Source organism: Leptonychotes weddellii, chromosome X, assembly GCF_054177405.1.
Source record: "Leptonychotes weddellii isolate Sample4059 chromosome X, ASM5417740v2, whole genome shotgun sequence".
Taxonomy (NCBI): Eukaryota; Metazoa; Chordata; class Mammalia; order Carnivora; family Phocidae; genus Leptonychotes; species Leptonychotes weddellii.
In genome coordinates, this window is record NC_138385.1 from 102,393,142 (window position 1) to 102,409,583 (window position 16,442).

The 16,442-nt window shown below is 46.7% G+C and overlaps 1 protein-coding gene and 1 long non-coding RNA gene across 9 annotated transcripts in view; one reads left to right on the forward strand and one right to left on the reverse strand.

Annotated features, from left to right (window-relative positions):
* Window positions 1-124: 124 nt before the first annotated feature.
* Window positions 125-5,087, reverse strand: LOC145717908 (uncharacterized). The gene is made up of 2 exons (XR_014141418.1): window positions 4,279-5,087; window positions 125-4,073 (listed from the first exon to the last, which is right to left on the reverse strand). It is a non-coding gene; the product is annotated as an uncharacterized LOC145717908 (long non-coding RNA).
* Window positions 5,088-5,121: 34 nt separating this feature from the next.
* The window catches only part of PNPLA4 (patatin like domain 4, phospholipase and triacylglycerol lipase), a 28,922-nt gene continuing 17,601 nt past the window's right edge, over window positions 5,122-16,442 (forward strand). Inside the window, exons 1-4 of one of the 8 annotated variants that reach the window (XM_081809205.1) lie at window positions 5,122-5,212; window positions 7,027-7,219; window positions 10,865-10,959; window positions 11,125-11,260. In XM_081809205.1, coding sequence (XP_081665331.1) covers window positions 5,154-5,212; window positions 7,027-7,219; window positions 10,865-10,959; window positions 11,125-11,260 — 483 coding nt within the window. In that variant the 5' untranslated portion in view covers window positions 5,122-5,153. Of the gene's footprint in view, window positions 5,213-5,844; window positions 5,975-6,056; window positions 6,305-6,564; window positions 6,841-6,954; window positions 7,220-10,864; window positions 10,960-11,124; window positions 11,261-16,442 lie in introns of those variants that run through there. The other 7 variants (XM_081809206.1, XM_081809207.1, XM_081809208.1 and 4 more) reach the window with 7 other exon arrangements.

Sequence of the window (16,442 nt, forward strand, 5' to 3'; positions counted from 1 at the left end):
AAAAAAAAAAAAAGAAGAATGTTTTTGAGAGTTTGTGTCAATTGTATATTTATTTACAGTTTTAAAATAAGAAATATAGTAGTGGACACTTACTAAATGGTGACCATACTTTTTTTCAAAATGGTTTAAAATTAGAGATGAAAAGCATCTGGGATCACTTCCTATTCTCCATGTTACAAATATTTACGAGTCTTGAGCTCTCTCTTAGAAGCTGGCAAAAACCAAGAAGTGTAAGACAGTCCGTGCTCCAAATGAACTGTGAGCACACAGAGTGGAGGCAAACACACGTCTACCAAAATAAAAAGTCATAAATGCTACGGCAACGCCTCATGCACCAACAAAGAGGAAGGTATGGTGAATACTGACAGAAGGTGGCTCAGTGTCATCATAAAGGATATAATAAGGCAGCAGAGCCTGATTTAGGCCTTGAAGAATAAGTAGGGCCTAACCGAATAGAAAAACATGCAAGGGCATTCCAGCTGAAAAGAACAGCGAACTAAAGGCAGGAATTTTATCTTAAGATTTATTTTCCCTAATGCTTAGGCCAGTCCTTGTCAAATACTAGACACCAAATAAAGTTTAAAGAGTAAGCAAAGGCATAAAGATAAATGATTAGATAAATAATTTCTTTGGAGTTAAGGCCTTGGTCAACGACATGACGGCCTTTTAGAACATTGCTCCTAATGGAAATTATGCTCTTTTTACAATAACCTACGCTATGACACAGCTTCCAGGAAAAGTCGTCATCAAAAAGAGTTACTGCGAGACTGGTAAGTGGGGAAAGGGTAGCTTTCATTAATTGCTAGGCTTGCTTTTATTTTTTTCTTTCCCAGCTATGAACAAGTTCTCTGTTATAAATAACAAATATATAGGTCATAGGATTAAGGACTTCTACTATTTTTCAGTAAAATTATAAATATCTACATATGAACACCAACTACAAATTCTGACCACAGAAAGAACCAAAGTAACAAGGTTCTGAAACCTATGGTGACCAAACAGCACAACTCAGCACAGAACGAGAGCCTAGTATTTTATTAACTCACTGCTGAAACCGTGTAGGAAAGATAGGTCTTTGCATAGGGGATGTTTTGGGATGAGGGGGACCTGGGCTGATAATCTCTGCATCTGTGTGGGTGTGGGAAAATTGTTTTAATTCTAAATTTTCACCTATTATATATATACATTTTTCCTTTCATCGTTGTTGCAGAAGTTCTACGAGACAATGCGTATGAAGGACTGGCAGGTCAAGGAAGGCCAATAATCGAAGTCGTTATTGATAACGAGATCCCAGTAAATAGGAGTCGATGCTCAGGAAGGGAAGGCATTTGGCAAATACGAAATAGACTAAAATCTTCATTTTGTCTCCTTGAAATGAGGTGATTAGATAATTGGATGTTTTAGCAATTAGGGTGTTTCTTTTGATAACAGCAACAGTAATGTTTAAATATAGTACTCCACATTAAAAGAGAGTATTTTGGTAAATTTAATGAAGCTGAAGGCACCAAAGCTGACATTCTGTTTATCACTCAACAATTTAACTTCCCTGACGTTGACATTATTTCCCTAATAATCTCTTCCATTGTAAGAAAATCATTTGGAGGATAGCAAGAAGGACGATTTCCATGTACCTACACAAACTATGGAGCAGGACTGTGGCCAGGTCAAGGGGTACAGCTGTTCTGCAACACAGTATATACAGAGCAGAGGACACGGATTTTCTTCTACTGCGTTTTTTAAAATATTTACGACTCTGTAATGCATTTGGCACCCCAACCCCACCACTTGTGTATCAAAGATCTAAACCTCCTTCCCATAAAATGTATGAAGTATTCAGATTTTGAAAGATGTTCTGCTCTACCTTATGCTTAAGTACAGTAACAACCAAGAATGCCGTAATTAATTCCTTTACAATAGTAGAAGCGCTCAGAAAATCTTTACCATCTCTATTGTTCGATGCAAATGTACAGTACATTGGGAATATGTTAAACTAGAATGAAGCTTAAAAATTAAAAAATAAAATGAGCTTATAAATCAATGGTAAATTTTAAAAATGTCTCTTTCATAGAAGTAACTTGTTCTTTAATTTCTATGCCACGTAAAGAAGACCTATAGATTATTATATATTCCTAGATGCATCCAACCATAAATAAATCACACTGAAGAATGTCTACTTGGAAACGTTTTCAGATGTTATCAAAGTTCTTTGTTATGTATGCATATATACACACATAATAGAAAAATATATATAAAACATATAATTCATGTATATTTTGAAAAAAATATTTTCCCATTTACAAAAGATTCACTTGGGGCGCCTGGGTGGCTCAGTGGGTTAAGCGACTGCCTTCTGCTCAGGTCAAGATACTGAGATCCCAGGATCTAGCCCCAGGACAGGCTCCTGCTCAGCGGGGAATCTGCTTCTCCCTCTCCCTCTGCCCCTCCCCCTTGCTCACGTGCGTGCGCACGCACGTGCACAAGTTCTCTAATAAATTAAAAATCTTAGTATATGTGCTGCCGAAGCGAGCACTCTAATAAATTAAAAATCTTAAAAAAAAAATTCACTTAGTGTTCCTTTAAGTAACTGGTTCTTCTAGCAAATTTCTAGAGAGAGAAAACAGACACAGTGGAAGAAGTACATCTCTTGTGAGAACTGTCTTGCTTGCTAGGTTTAGAAACTTGGTTCTAAAACTACCTTCAGAAAGCAAACAGAAAAGGGTGGGTGCAGTGGAGGATTAAGTCAGGGACAACTGTAGCTGCACCCCCAGGCTCAAGAAATGCCACCACACCTTACCCCAGCTTCTGTCTTTCTCCGACCTGACTCCCGCTAGGCCGCTTTTATTTGGGGCCTGGCTCCCTCCGGGGGGCGGCATTCACTGGTGAATGCTTGTCCTTCCTTAGAGAGAAGGATCCATGGGAAGGGATGCGGCCGCTCTCCCTGGATTCAGCTGGGAAGTTCTACTCCATGGCAGCAAATGTGCCTTTCTCTGAATTCTGCGGTGCTTCCAAAACAAGAGAATGCTTCAGCTAGGCACAAAGGGCTTGCCAACATTGACTGTTACAATACAACCTCCCCTCCCGCCCCGAAAAGGGCACTGCTGCCTGCTCCAATAGTGCGGCCACATTTCCCTGAAATCAAGATCAGCACCCAAGATTCTAGCAGGAGGTGACAGGGGTGAGGAGTCCCCGGAAAGGAGGGAGGACAGGGGTGCTGCAGGAGCAATGACAGTGTGCCCCACAGAGGTCGTAACATGTGTTAAGGTGGTAAGATGGGAAAACAAGAGTCCACACAGAGCAGACTGGAAGAAGAGATTACCCTCAGAAATGTTGAGAGAAGGTCCTGTCCTTGGAGCAGAGGTGTGGCAAATTCCCCTCACTCCGTACCTTTCTCCCTCTTTATGGATCACACGATAAAACCTTGTGGGAGGATGCTGGGCTCAGGGAAAGGACCGCCAGGTTTAAACACTCTGTTTTCACGCCAGGTGTGTCTCAGAGTTACGGATTTCCTAATCTCCAGATCAGTGCTCACGTCCAGCGCACCTGTGTGGCTCAGGAACCGCACTGGATCAGGTCTCTGCAATGATCAATCAGCTGTCTCCATGCCCACCAGAGTCCGCATCCCCGATGGGGAAGAACTGAATTCTCCTCAACTCCGTAAGCCCTGTGCCAGCAGAGTTTTTGTTAGACGATGAAAGCTTCATAAATACTGGATCAATGGCTAAATAAAGAAACCAGTTCAAAACGAAATTACTAAGGAAAACAGAAGCAAAAACAAGCAAATGAATTAGTAAAAAAGAAAAAGAATTGTTCCTAAAGGGCAATTAAGTTAGTGTACATTCACAAGAGTAATTCACTTAAATCCAGCCTCCGAAACATACTGATTGATGACACACCAGACGTTCCGGCCGGCCCTTCAATTCCAAAAACAAATGTGAATGAATCGGATACTCTTCCTTACCTTAGGGAGCCGAACGTTTCGATTAGCTGCATGTGACCACGATAAGGGGCAGATAAAGACCAAAAGGACAGACTAACTTTTAAGAGCGAGTTTAAAACGGCAAGAATTCGGGCGCCTGGGTGGCTCAGTTGGTTAAGCGTCTGCCTTCGGCTCAGGTCATGATCCTGGAGTCCTGGGATCGAGTCCCGCATCGGGCTCCCTGCTCAGCGGGGAGTCTGCTTCTCCCTCTGACTCTCCCCCTCTCATGCTCTCTCTCAAATAAATAAATAAATCTTTTAAAAAAATAAATAAATAAAATAAAATGGCAAGAATTCAATTACGGAGCTTTCTGAACACTCTCCCCGTGACCCTTACATGCAGTAGACTCCCACTCACCAGTTGTGCTAACGGTGGCTGATCTGATGTCCCCTTCAGCAAAAGCTCTTGTAGTCCTGCTGTCCCTCCAGGCGGCCCAGGGGCGACGGCTAAAATGCAGGTTCTGCACCAGGAGGTCTGCTAGGAGACCCGGGGTTCTTTCTTTCCAGGACGTGTCCTGGAGGATGCTCCCGTGGGACTCCCACCCTCTGTTACACAGGACCGTGGGGAGGATGCAGGAGCCAAGGGCTTGTCCTTCCCTATCTCCTCGACGGACACTTGCCCTTCTCCTCACTCCATGCCAACGGTGGTAAGGCATTCGCCAAGTCGTCGTGCCCGGCGTACGCATTAGGGCGTCCTCCCCATCAACGGCCCCGGAAGGCTATTTAGGACAACGAAGAACGAAATGCCTTCGCCACTCAGCACATCCAGGGCCCTGGCTTGTTACAGCTACTGTGCGCCAGCGCCCAGGTCCCGGCATCCCCAACAGGGACACAGACAAGCCCGGCGTACAGGCTGTTTGGGGGACTCCTCACCGCCCCCTGGAACGCACGACACGCGCCCATTTTCCAGATTGTCCTCCGTGGCTGCGGTCGAGCAAATCTGTCCTGAAACAAGGGGCCCCGGGGAACCTTCAACCAGCACGTCTGCGACTGACGGATTCCCGCAGGCCTGCTTATGAAGACCACACAGGGAAGGCGGCTGACACGGGAGGTGGGCGCGCTTGGCCACCGCTTAAAGCTGTTTGCTGCAGTCCATCCAGAGCCTGTCAGCTGCCTCCCTGCCCACGAGTCTGCATTTGGTGCCACCACACGGAGCAGGGGCCGTCTGCTGAAGGCGTATGCAGCTCGAGCCTTACGACTTGGCACCAACTCGGGATGTCACCATCCCATTCTGCAGGTAAGTCACCTGAGAAGCTCAGAGAGGTTAGGCAACCTGCGCAAGGTCACACAGCCTTCGGAGCCCGAGGATGCGCACGCCACACACACTGTCTCTCTCTCTCTCTCTGAGGTTTCCTACACCCTTAGGGAACAAGCATACGTGGGCGCAGAAAACGCTACTAGGCGTCTGGCCACAACCTAACACGTGAGCCCCGCCCGCGCGGCCAGCCGGACCGCCCCACGGTGGGGAAAAGGAGAAAAACCACTTCCGGGAGACGGACGCGAGCAGGGACGAGCGCTTCCGGTGCGCAGCGAACGAGTGTCGTTCAGGCTCAGCAAACTCGCAAGAGAGCGGCCAGCCCGCAGGGGGCGCTAAAACGCGCGGACGGACTAAACCGCATCGCTACGTGTGGAAGACAGCAGGACTCGAGACTAAACTGTTGTCCCTTACCCGCGCCCGGGACAGCCGGGTCAAGCGTCCGCATGTGCGCCGCCATGTTGAGTCCAGTGTTTTGAATAGGGTGGGCGGGGCCTAGCGGAGGCCTGCGTCGGCATGATGACGTCGCAGCCCCGGGCCGGTAGGCCCGCCCCGACCCCTTTCGCGAGACCTTCCTGGGCAGGCCCTCCGCGAGCGTGGGCCAGCCCTGATGGGCGGGGCCTTGTTGAGTGACGGCCCGGCCCCGCCTTCCGCTTAAGGGGGCCGTTCAACATGGAAGTGCCTCAGACCTGCGTTGGTAGGGCGGGCGCGAGGCGGGCGCCGGGCGGGCTCTGGTCCGTAGAGGTCGGTCCCAGGGGTGGGCGGGTCGGAGCAGTCCCCCACGCAGCCGGGGTGGTCCGGCGGCGACCCCCGCCCCGCCGCCCCCAGGCCCCCAGACTGACGCTGGGTCTGCGCGTACCTGCCGCGCGGATGCGGAGCGCCCCCACTCCACTCCAGTCTGCAGAACTTAAACCCAAACCGGGGCTCGGCTACCCCGGCCCAGCCTCCCGGCGAACAGAACAAAGGTCTTAGGCCCCTAAACTCGAGGCCCAGGCCCTGTGCGTCGTCTGAACGCGCGGGAGTGGGGTGGGGGCGGGGCAGGGAGGAGACACGCCCCAGCCCGGGGGCCTCCAGGTGAGCCGCGGGGTGGCCGCAGGACTGCATGCACATCGGGCCCCCTGAGGCTTCGGAAACACAGCTCTGCCCTTAAATTGAGCAGCACAAGGCATCAAGGGGTGCGGGTAACGTTTCTTGGAGCCTTCGACTGCCTCCGTTGGTCTTGAGATAAATATGTTGCCTTGTTGAATAATCGCTCATTGCATAATGGAATTGATGGTGGGCATCATTTTGGGGTTTTTTTTTTTTTAAATATATATATGGATGCTTGCAATGCAAGTGTGGGGCAGAGGAGGCAAGGACTTCTCTTGAAATGTAGTGATGCACTTGCAAAGAGCACGTGTGTCCTTTATTTGGAAGTTGCTAGTTTCTAGCGATTTTACCTTCCGCAATAGTAGCCGTCCCCCCAAAAGTGTAAAAAAGACCAAATGCCTTGCCGGTTGTAATTTATTGATCTGTTTCTTGTCGGCTAATCAAATGGGAGATTGCAGTATCTATGTGATGAATCCATAAATTTAACTTTTTAAAAATTAATTCAACTCTACTGGGCCAAGGTGAGAGAGTAAAAAAAAGTTTCATTGAAAAATTTGGGTATTTAATGAGACTTTCATTGACGATACTATGTTTAGCACAGAGAATTATATATTAAAACAAAGTCTTGTTACCAGGAGGCACGAGACAACACACCATGTGCAATAAAGTCTACCAACTTGGAGCATTTTTGTTTTCGGTATCGTCAGTTTCGCAGCCAGCATGAAGCACATCAACTTGTCCTTTGCAGCCTGCGGGTTTCTGGGCATTTACCACTTGGGGGCAGCATCTGCACTTTGTAGACACGGCAAAAAGCTCCTGAAGGATGTCAAGGCCTTTGCAGGGGCTTCTGCGGGATCCTTGGTTGCTGCTGTCCTGCTAACAGCCCCACAAAAAATAGAGGTAATGAAGTAGTTACCTAGGCTGCGTTCCTTGTCTGAGCGGGGGACGTGAAGGTTGGCTCCTACTAAATTAACTGCAGAGAAATAATCCTTTGGGTAACAGAAAACGTTAAGAGTTTTCTTTCAAAATTTAATTATTCTGGATCTGTCTTCCGGATTTGGGAAAGATTATTTTGGATGACAGTGAGACAAGGAAATAAAATGACTTTTTTTTTTTTTTTTACTCTTGAGTGATTATTTAGTCTTAAGATTCCAGCTCCGTTTCTTTCAAGCAAAGGATATTTCTTCTTTATCTGATCATGAGGACATCAGCCCTGTTTTCAAAGGCCTGGAACACTTGGCCGATGATGCTTTCTTTCCTCCCATTTGCAAACAGGTGTATAAAGGAAAATGACCAACAATTTCTATTAAGCGGAATGATAGAGATTTTATTTGTTTTTCATTCTCACAGTTGAAAAAACTGTGAATTCCAAGCAGTTTATCCAGAAGTAATGAAAATAAGCCTTCATTAGGTATTACATTTAATGCAGTCTATGTTGTAAAAATGTTCTCTGCTTCTAGACAGCAATCATGCATTTGCTGACTGGGAGAACTGTCTTCTGTAGGTGCAGGATATCGTATTCATTCATTACTTACATACTCTAGTGGCTTTGAACAACAACTGAATAATAGTTAACACATTTGTGCCCAGGAATGAATTTAAGTCACATTTAAAATGTCAAGACGACAAAATTTTAAACATCCGGAATCTTGTTCTCATGATCTAGGATGAGCTGCTTATGAAAGAGAAACTGGAGTTGAGGCCAGCCATATGAGAATCCTCTTACGTTTTCTTCCTGTCTTTGTACGGTTGCTTTATTGGAAACTAGAGAAGGGATGCAGTGCTGTACAGATCGCACAGATTGAGAACCTGAAGGCAGTGAACGTAGACGTAAGGTGTGAACACCCCGCAAGCCAGCAGAATCATATGATTTGGATTGCAAGCTACTTTCTTTCCAGAACTCCTGAGGCTGGGGACTCCCAGGGCGTTGTTTGCTCTTCCTCGGTGCCATCTTTCCTTTAGGTGGGGCAACTCCTCAGCTTTGTGATTAAATACGCTTGGTTTCGAATCTTCAGATTTAGAAATGTATTAAGTGTGATTTAGAGGTAACGTGATTTGGAAATTCTGCCATAATACAGCCACTTAACTGAAATTCTGTGACGTTCAGACACGGACGGTTCCTCTGGATTTGAGACTTGATACCATATTTCAAGCCAGATTACCTGTTCTTGTACCTTTTCTCAATGAATCGGAGACCCTGTTGTATTGTCTAGTTGTGTTGGTATGATTGGGTGGGTTGTTGGGTTGGTAAAGGAGCAGGACTTACTGGGTGCTCACATTGGAAGGTGCAGAATGATTCTCTGTATTTACCTGGAGCATCCTCATTTTTCCTTTGTCAAAGTAAATTTTCGGCTAGTTGATTTAAGGTTATTTTATTTCTTTTCTTTTTAGCATTTGAAATACACCACTTGTAGAACTGCTTTGAGTTTTTTAGCAAACTGTTTTCTACTTACATCCGTGTTAGCTCAGCTCTTGCGGATGATTCCTCGAGCTTTGTGGTGTTGTGACAAATATGTGAGTAATTAATCTAGTTCTAAGCTTATGCACGTATAATGAAGAGGAGCTACCTGATGCCGGGTGTATTTTAGGTGGCAGGCAAATTTAGACGTCCATACGTAAGAGCTCAGTGCTCCAAGTGTTTTCTCAGCCCATAATTTGCAAGGCACGGTGTTTGATATAGTGGGGAACACAAAGATGAATAAGTCTGTCGCTTAATAAGTTTCCAGTCTGGTCAGGGGAGTGTGTGTCTGTGTGCGCATGCACGAGTGTGTGTGTGTGTGTGTGTGTGTAAGTAAAATTAATACAAGAAAGTAGGTTAAGTGGGCAGTCTGGCCTACTAGAAGGAGCACACATTTTGGGGACTAGCCCTTGAAGCAGCTTCCCGACAGCAGGCCTGTGTCCACTCACTGCCTACAAACCACCACCTCACAAACACAAATCTGGTTGTCTTAACACCCCGCCCCGCCCCGCTACCTTCCCCTCCCACTTCCAGGGCTCTGTTTTGACTTAGGACGGGATCCAGATTTCTTGGCATGCCTCCCAAGACCCCTGTGACTTGGTTCTCCATTGGCTCACTGATGATGATTTTCAGCTCAGTGCCCTTGTGGGCTTGTGCTCCCAGTGGTCTCTGCCAGTCTTCCTCATCTACCCCCATGTCCTGTCCAGCTCCTACTCACATTTTAGGTCTCACCCTAGATGTCTCGTTGGAGGGAAGCCTTGGTTGACGCCCGCTATGTAATTCTTTTGTTGCTGCTACAATAAATGACCATAAACTTAGTGGCTTAAAACAACACACATGTATTGTCTTAGATTTCTGGAGGTCATAATTCTGGAAAGGTCTCACTGGACTAAACTCAAATTGTCAGCAAGGCTGTGCTCCCTCTGGAGGCTCCGGAGGACAGTCTGTTTCCTTGCCTTTTACAGTTTCTGGAAGCAGCTTGCATTCCTGGGCTCAGGGCCCCTCCCTCCATCTTTAAGCCTTAAGCACAGCATCTTCCAATCTCCCTCTCTAACTCTGACACTCCTCTTTCACCTACAGGGATCCTCATGATGACACTGGACTCGGCTAGATAATCCAGGATAACCTACCCATCTCAAAATCTTTAACTTACTCACATCTGCAAAATCCCTTCTGTCTGTAAGGAAACACAGAGTCCAGAGACTAGAATGTAGCCATCTTTGGGGGTAGGAGGCTTGATTCTGCTTACCGCACCTTCATGGTGCTCTCGGATCTGTGCACTGAGGCAGTCCTAGGTCTCATGAGGACAGGGGCTCTTTGTATCTCAGTCCACCTGAATCCCAGTGCCTAGGACCCAATATAGGTTGCATCATGCATGAATTAATAAAGGAAAGATAGACCTGGGTTCAGATCCTGACTCTGGAGGAGTTTTGATGAGGTACTGGAAAAGCTGTTTAATCTTCCCAAGCCTCAGTTTTCTTACTTGTCAAGTGGGGTATTATAGTCACCTTACAGGGTTACGTGAGGATGAGCTAACAGAAGCTGCATCCGTGAATCCCAGCACATTAGACGCCCACCCTCCTCACCACTCGGAGACTACCGATGCCCAAGATGGATCTCCAAAGACAAACAGCAGTCGTCACGAGTCCTGTCTTGGTCATCGGTAATCAGTACTGTTGCAGGTGGACTGTTTCAGAGGTCACAGAATTGCGATGGGAGAGGAGGTCAGTTGTGTTGGAGAAATGTGTAGAAGAACGTGTTAAATGAGAATCAGAATTGAGTCATCAAGGATTTCCCAGATGTGGGCAAAGCCATTTGAGATGGTTTAAAAAGAAAAGGGAAAAAAGACTGGATTTGGGAGAATGCATAGCTTGCCTGGGTACTAAGAACGGTGGGTGAGGACCGGGTCTGGGGGGTGGGGGCGATTCACGTAGCTCTGAAGGAAAGGGGCACCGAAGGCTAAGCATTGGGTTTATAAGAGCTAGGGTCCAGGTGCCTTGTGTGATGGCCACAGAATTCTGGAAAAAGAAGGAATTGGTTTTTTTTCTTTACAAATCATAGGTTCACCTATTCATTTTCTTTTTCAGGAATGTAATGAATTTACCTACAAGTTTGCCGAAGAAATCCGAAGGCAGTCTTTTGGGGCAGTAACACCCGGCTATGATTTCATGGCCCGATTGAGGTATATACATGTATATAGAACGTTTCCCCCAAAGCATGTGAAGACAGAGTGTTGAGGACGGTGCATGAACTGTGGAATGCTCAACGTAGTGTTCTCTCTTCTAAAATATTTACAAGGCGCTCGATAATTCAAGGTAAATAATGCGGGTCACTTTTTCTTCTTCAGAAGCGGAATGGAGCTGATTCTCCCCCCCAACGCTCATGAGTTGGCCCACAACCGACTGCACGTATCTATCACCAACACCAACACCAGAGAAAATTACCTGGTCTCCAATTTTCCCTCCAGGGAGGATCTCATTAAGGTAACACAGCTGCATCTCATGTTTGAGGAACTCAGCGAGGACTTAATTACTTCTCCCAGGCGATGAGCATCACCACGTTCTTTAGATCCAGGGTTTCCTGTGATGCCTGAGAGACGAAGAGTGCTGGGTAAATGATGTGTTTGATGAGTGAGTTAACCAGTGTCCCTCAGAGGCCACCTCGGAGGCTCCAGAGACCTCCCATACTGGTTCCGTGTTTTTCTCGTGATGGTCGGCAAGCCCACGAGCACCTGGGAGTGCAGCTGGGTAGCGCAGCGGTACTAAGTTCCTTGAGTGGCGTAGCTGATATCTCCCAGTTCACGTAAGACTTCGTACACGTGCTGTCTTACTCAGTCCTCCGCAGCCTTCTGTAAAGCAGGTAGGACAGGTGTGACTACTGCCCGTTTATTGCTTTCTTTTTTTTAAAGAGAAGAAACGGGTGGAGAGATTTTACATGATGTGCTCAAAGGTCATACCGCCTGCCTGGGGGAACGCATTCTGGACCCTAGGTCTCTTGACTTTCCAATCTAATGTTCCATTTCATCCTCCCATTTTGTTTTCATGCTTTTCTAGCCAGACACATTTGGAAGTTGCTCAGTGGTGAATTTATTATCTCTGGGAAATACTTTGGCTAGAGTTGCAAATAACAGTGTGCTTGCTAAGGTAATAGATCAAATATTTGTAAATGGGAGAGTGCGCTTCTCTTACAAAAGCCGGGCAATTTTTTTCTCTGTTTTCCCTTTGGTGGGAATCACGGCCAGCTTCAGATAATATGGAGAATGCGTGTGTGGACACAGCAGTGGGCGAGGGATTGAGAGTAAGTGGTGAAAGTTCTGCCTGAATTACATGATAAATGCATTGATTTTTACTATCGAGTCTGTTGGAGTTTTACTGTGTGAATGATATAATTTGAAATACCTAATGACATGCTGAACTGACAAGTAAAATTACTTTGTGACTTAATAGATTAGAATATTTTTACTTGGTGTGCTGACTACACCAGTCTTACACTCATAAATTAATAGCCTTTCCATGTTGGAAGAAGACATCTTTCTATAATCTTGTGGAGACTTGCCAACTCTGAAGGGAGGAGCTGGTCAGTCCCCGCCCGAGCTGTCCCCACCTGCCAGCGTTGGCCCAGATTCGGGGGCTGTCAGTGTGCCGGAAGGCCTCTCCGGCCTGGCCCGGCACCACGACGCGGGTCACCGTGTCTCAAAGCAGGAGGCATTCGATCCAGTAGTTACCTGCTCATGGCGTCCGTCCTCGGCTCCTCTCTCGACAACGGCAGAGCGCCTGGCGTTTCCCGTAACCCCTCGGAACGTACCCATCACTGTTCACGTACTCCGTTGTTCACTGCTTTACCTGGTTAGTGTTAATCGTCGGTCTTTCTTCACCAGAGCGTAAGCTCCAAGCGGGCAGGGGTTGCTCTGATCCGTCCACTGATAGTCCCCGCACCTGGCACAGTACCAGCTCCATCAATGTGGCGTCAGCCAGGCAACGGGAATGGATACGTAGATGAACTGAGGTGGCATCAGCAACGAGGGCCTCACTGAGAACAAAACAAAAGAAGGGGCGCCTGGCTGACTTGGTCGGTTGAGCATCCAACTCTTTTTTTTTTTTTTAAGATTTTACTTTTTTAGGGGCGCCTGGGTGGCTCAGTCGTTAAGCGTCTGCCTTCGGCTCAGGTCACGATCCCAGGGTCCTGGGATCGAGCCCCGCATCGGGCTCCCTGCTCAGGGGAGAGCCTGCTGCTCCGCTTACTTGTGCTCTCTCTCTGTCAAATAAATAAATAAAATCTTTAAAAAAAAAAAAAAGATTTTATTTTTTTATTTGAGAGAGGCAGAAAGAGAGCATGAGCAGAGAGAGGGAGAAGCAGACTCTCAGCTGAGCAGGGAGCCCGATGCGGGGCTCCATCCCAGGACCCCGAGATCAGGACCTGAGCCGAAGGCAGACACCTAACCCACTGAGCCACCCAGGAGCCCGGAGCATCCAGCTCTTGATCATGGCTTGGGTCTTGATGTTAGGGTTGTGAGTTCAGACCCCACACTGGGTTCCACACTGGGTGTGCAGCCTACTTTAAAAAAAAAAAAAGAAAGAAAGAACAAAGCGTCTGGATCCTACATGTTGAGTGATCTTTACAAAGTAAGTGAGCTGGTCAGTGGCCCAGCTGGGACTACCGCCCAGATGTCCAGTGTTCTGCTTGATGACATCACATGCTGGATGAAATGATCCCCCTCTCAATTCCTTTTATGTGGCAGTGTGCATGGCTGAATAATGGCCTCCAAAGATGTCCACACCCTAATCTCCAGCAACTGTGGATATGTCACCTCCCATGGCAAAAAGGATTTTGTAGATATAATCGAGGTAAAGATCTTGAAATGGGGAGATGACCCCAGATTGTCTGGGTGGATCCAAACTAAACCCGTAAGTCCTTAAAAACGGAGCTCTTCCCTGGATGCCATGCACCGCTGCTAGTTCTGAGCTCTCATGCTAGCACAGAGCCCTCTGACAGCCAGCAAAGCAAAGGGGACTTCAGTCCTCCAGCTGGTAGAAGTGAATCCTGCCAATATCTGAACGAGCAGGAAACATTCTCCCCTACGGCCTCCCAGAAGGAATGCAGCCCTCTACCAACACCTTGGTTTCAGCTTCACGAGAGATTCTGATCTCTAGACTGCGTGGTAAAAGATCTGTTTTGTTATTTTAAGCCTCTAAGTTTGTAGTAATTTGTTACAGCGCGATAGCAAACTATTGCAGTAAGTAAACATGATTTTTTTTTTTCAATTTCCTTTGTTTTGGAAAATAACTATTCAGAGAATTGGCGTAATTACTTGAGTTCATTGAACAGAAGAGAAATAGTTGACACAAATGTGTAATATCTTGTAAGGAGAATAATTGAATAATTAACGTTTATCCTAGGTTACACAAGAAGCATTTTAAATATTTAGCAGAATGCTCTAACCTTTTTCAGAACTAAAAATAGGAAGGATGGATAGTTCCTTGATGGCAGATAGTGGCTATAAAATGTCTGAAATCCATGCCTGGAATACTCAAGAAGCATTTAGTTTAGCAGTAAGATGGGGTGGAGACTACAAGAGGGGAGAAGAAAAAGCATGGGGAGGAAAGAAAGCAAACTCCCTTGTGGGTGGGGACATCATCCGCTTCTGTGCTCCGAGTAAAAGAGAGGCCAGGTAGAATGCCCTGTGAAGAGCCACGCGGCAGGATGGGGTGGCTCCTGGTGCAGTGGGGAGGGAGAGGAGGAAGCCGCCTGCCCGCCCTTCCACTCCCCTCCCTCACGGGGAGACGGGAGGGCCTCCCAAAGCCAAGCAGGGAAGCAGCCCCTTGAGTGTGCACACTTGAGTCTCCTGGGAGCTCTGCGTACCTGCATAGCAACACACAGCCTTGGGTTTCCTTCCCAGTGTTTGGAAATTCTGGAGGTGAGAGAGACAAACACAGACACAGACAGACCAAGACTAAAACCAGAGGTAGGGGATGTCAAGTATCAATTGGCAGCTAGTGAAGGAATCTGGAAGTACTAAATACTGGGGATTTCAACCACCACGTTGCATTTTAAACCCATCTTATCATTAACTTGTTTATTCCCATTCTAACTAGTGTTTTTATTTTTTTTAATGCTGGGCTCTTTATTATCCACCAGCTGACTGCCACATTTAATTACAGACAGGGTGTCTACGTATGTTAAAGCGTGCGTGTGTATGTGTATGTATGTCAAGTCCTTTGTGTGCATGCATGTGCTCTCTTGGAGTATTGCATGTTTTATGTGCATCTCTCAGTGTTCCTCTGTAGGTCTGTCATTTCCTGACAGTGTCCTCCAGGGCTAATTTTGTTTGAGCCTCAGTTTTTCCAACTGTGAAATGGACTTAATGAGTCAATCTGTGTTACCATGGAGAACAATGAATAAAGCAAGTAAAAGTGTGTTTCAGCAGGAAAGCGCTGTATGCGTGTTGATCACAGCCAGTATTCAGCAAATAGTAGACAAATCAGGTACTAAGCCACAGACGTTGCTGGTCGGCATGCGTGTATGAGTCAGTCGTGAAATTTCAAGTGTCACAGCTTTCTGTGGAGTAGGATTCACACACAAGTAGTTCTTTTGCACAAGTAGTTCTTTTCCCCCTTACTTATCCTCAGTGTTCATGAAGAGTGTCCTAACCTACATCTACAATATCTCAGGAAATGGACTACTACCTAGTTTTGCCACGTTTTCACGAAAGATTTTGCATCTCTTTACCACTGGCTTTCTTTTATAAATTTGCTTTTGTGTGAGGACTCCTACTTAAGTTGTATTAATTAACTTCGCTTTTAGTTGCATGAAAGATTATTCTTTCATTTAATATCTGCAATGATAGTCAAATATTTTCTAAGAACCTGTGTTGACCAGTTATATGGTCCAAAGATTCCCTTCCCTTTTTTTTTTTTTAAGATTTTATTTATTTGAGAGAGAAACACAGAGATAGCAAGAGAGAACATGAGCGGGGGAGGAGAGGGAGAAGCAGGCTCCCCAGTGAGCAGGGAGCCCGACATGGGGCTCGATCCCAGGACCCTGGGATCATGACCTGAGCCGACGGCAGACGCTTAACCAACTGAGCCACTCAGGTGCTCCCAAAGATTCCCTTTTCTTAGGACTGGATTTCCATAGTATTCTGAATCTTACGTGTGCAGTGATGTAACTCAGTTCCATGGTCTGAATGTCTCAGCTCCCCGCACGAATTCATACAGTGAATTCCGAACCCCTGATGGGATAGGATCAGGAGGTGGGCCTTTGGGAGATGAAGAGGTCATGAAGGTAAACCCCTCGCAAATGGGGTGAGTGCTCTGATAAAATAGACCCCGACAGCTAGCTCAGTCTTCCTGCCTTGTGAGGACATGGTGAGAAGCAGGCTGTCTGCGGGCACTGAATCTGTTAGCACCGCGACCTTGGGGGTCCCAGCCTCTCGAAATGTGAGAAATCAGGTTCTCTTGTTGAGAAGCCACGAGTCTGTGGTGTTTTGCTATAGCATCCCAAATGGACTAAGGCAGGAAACTGGTACTGAGAAGTGGGAGCGCTGCGGAACTGGGTGACAGACAGACTGGGAGAGAGAAGAGGTACGTGCTAGAAAGAGCCCACGTTGCCGTGAGCGGACGTTTAGAGGTGCTTCTGAAGAGGACCTGGACAAGAAAGAGGTGAGCT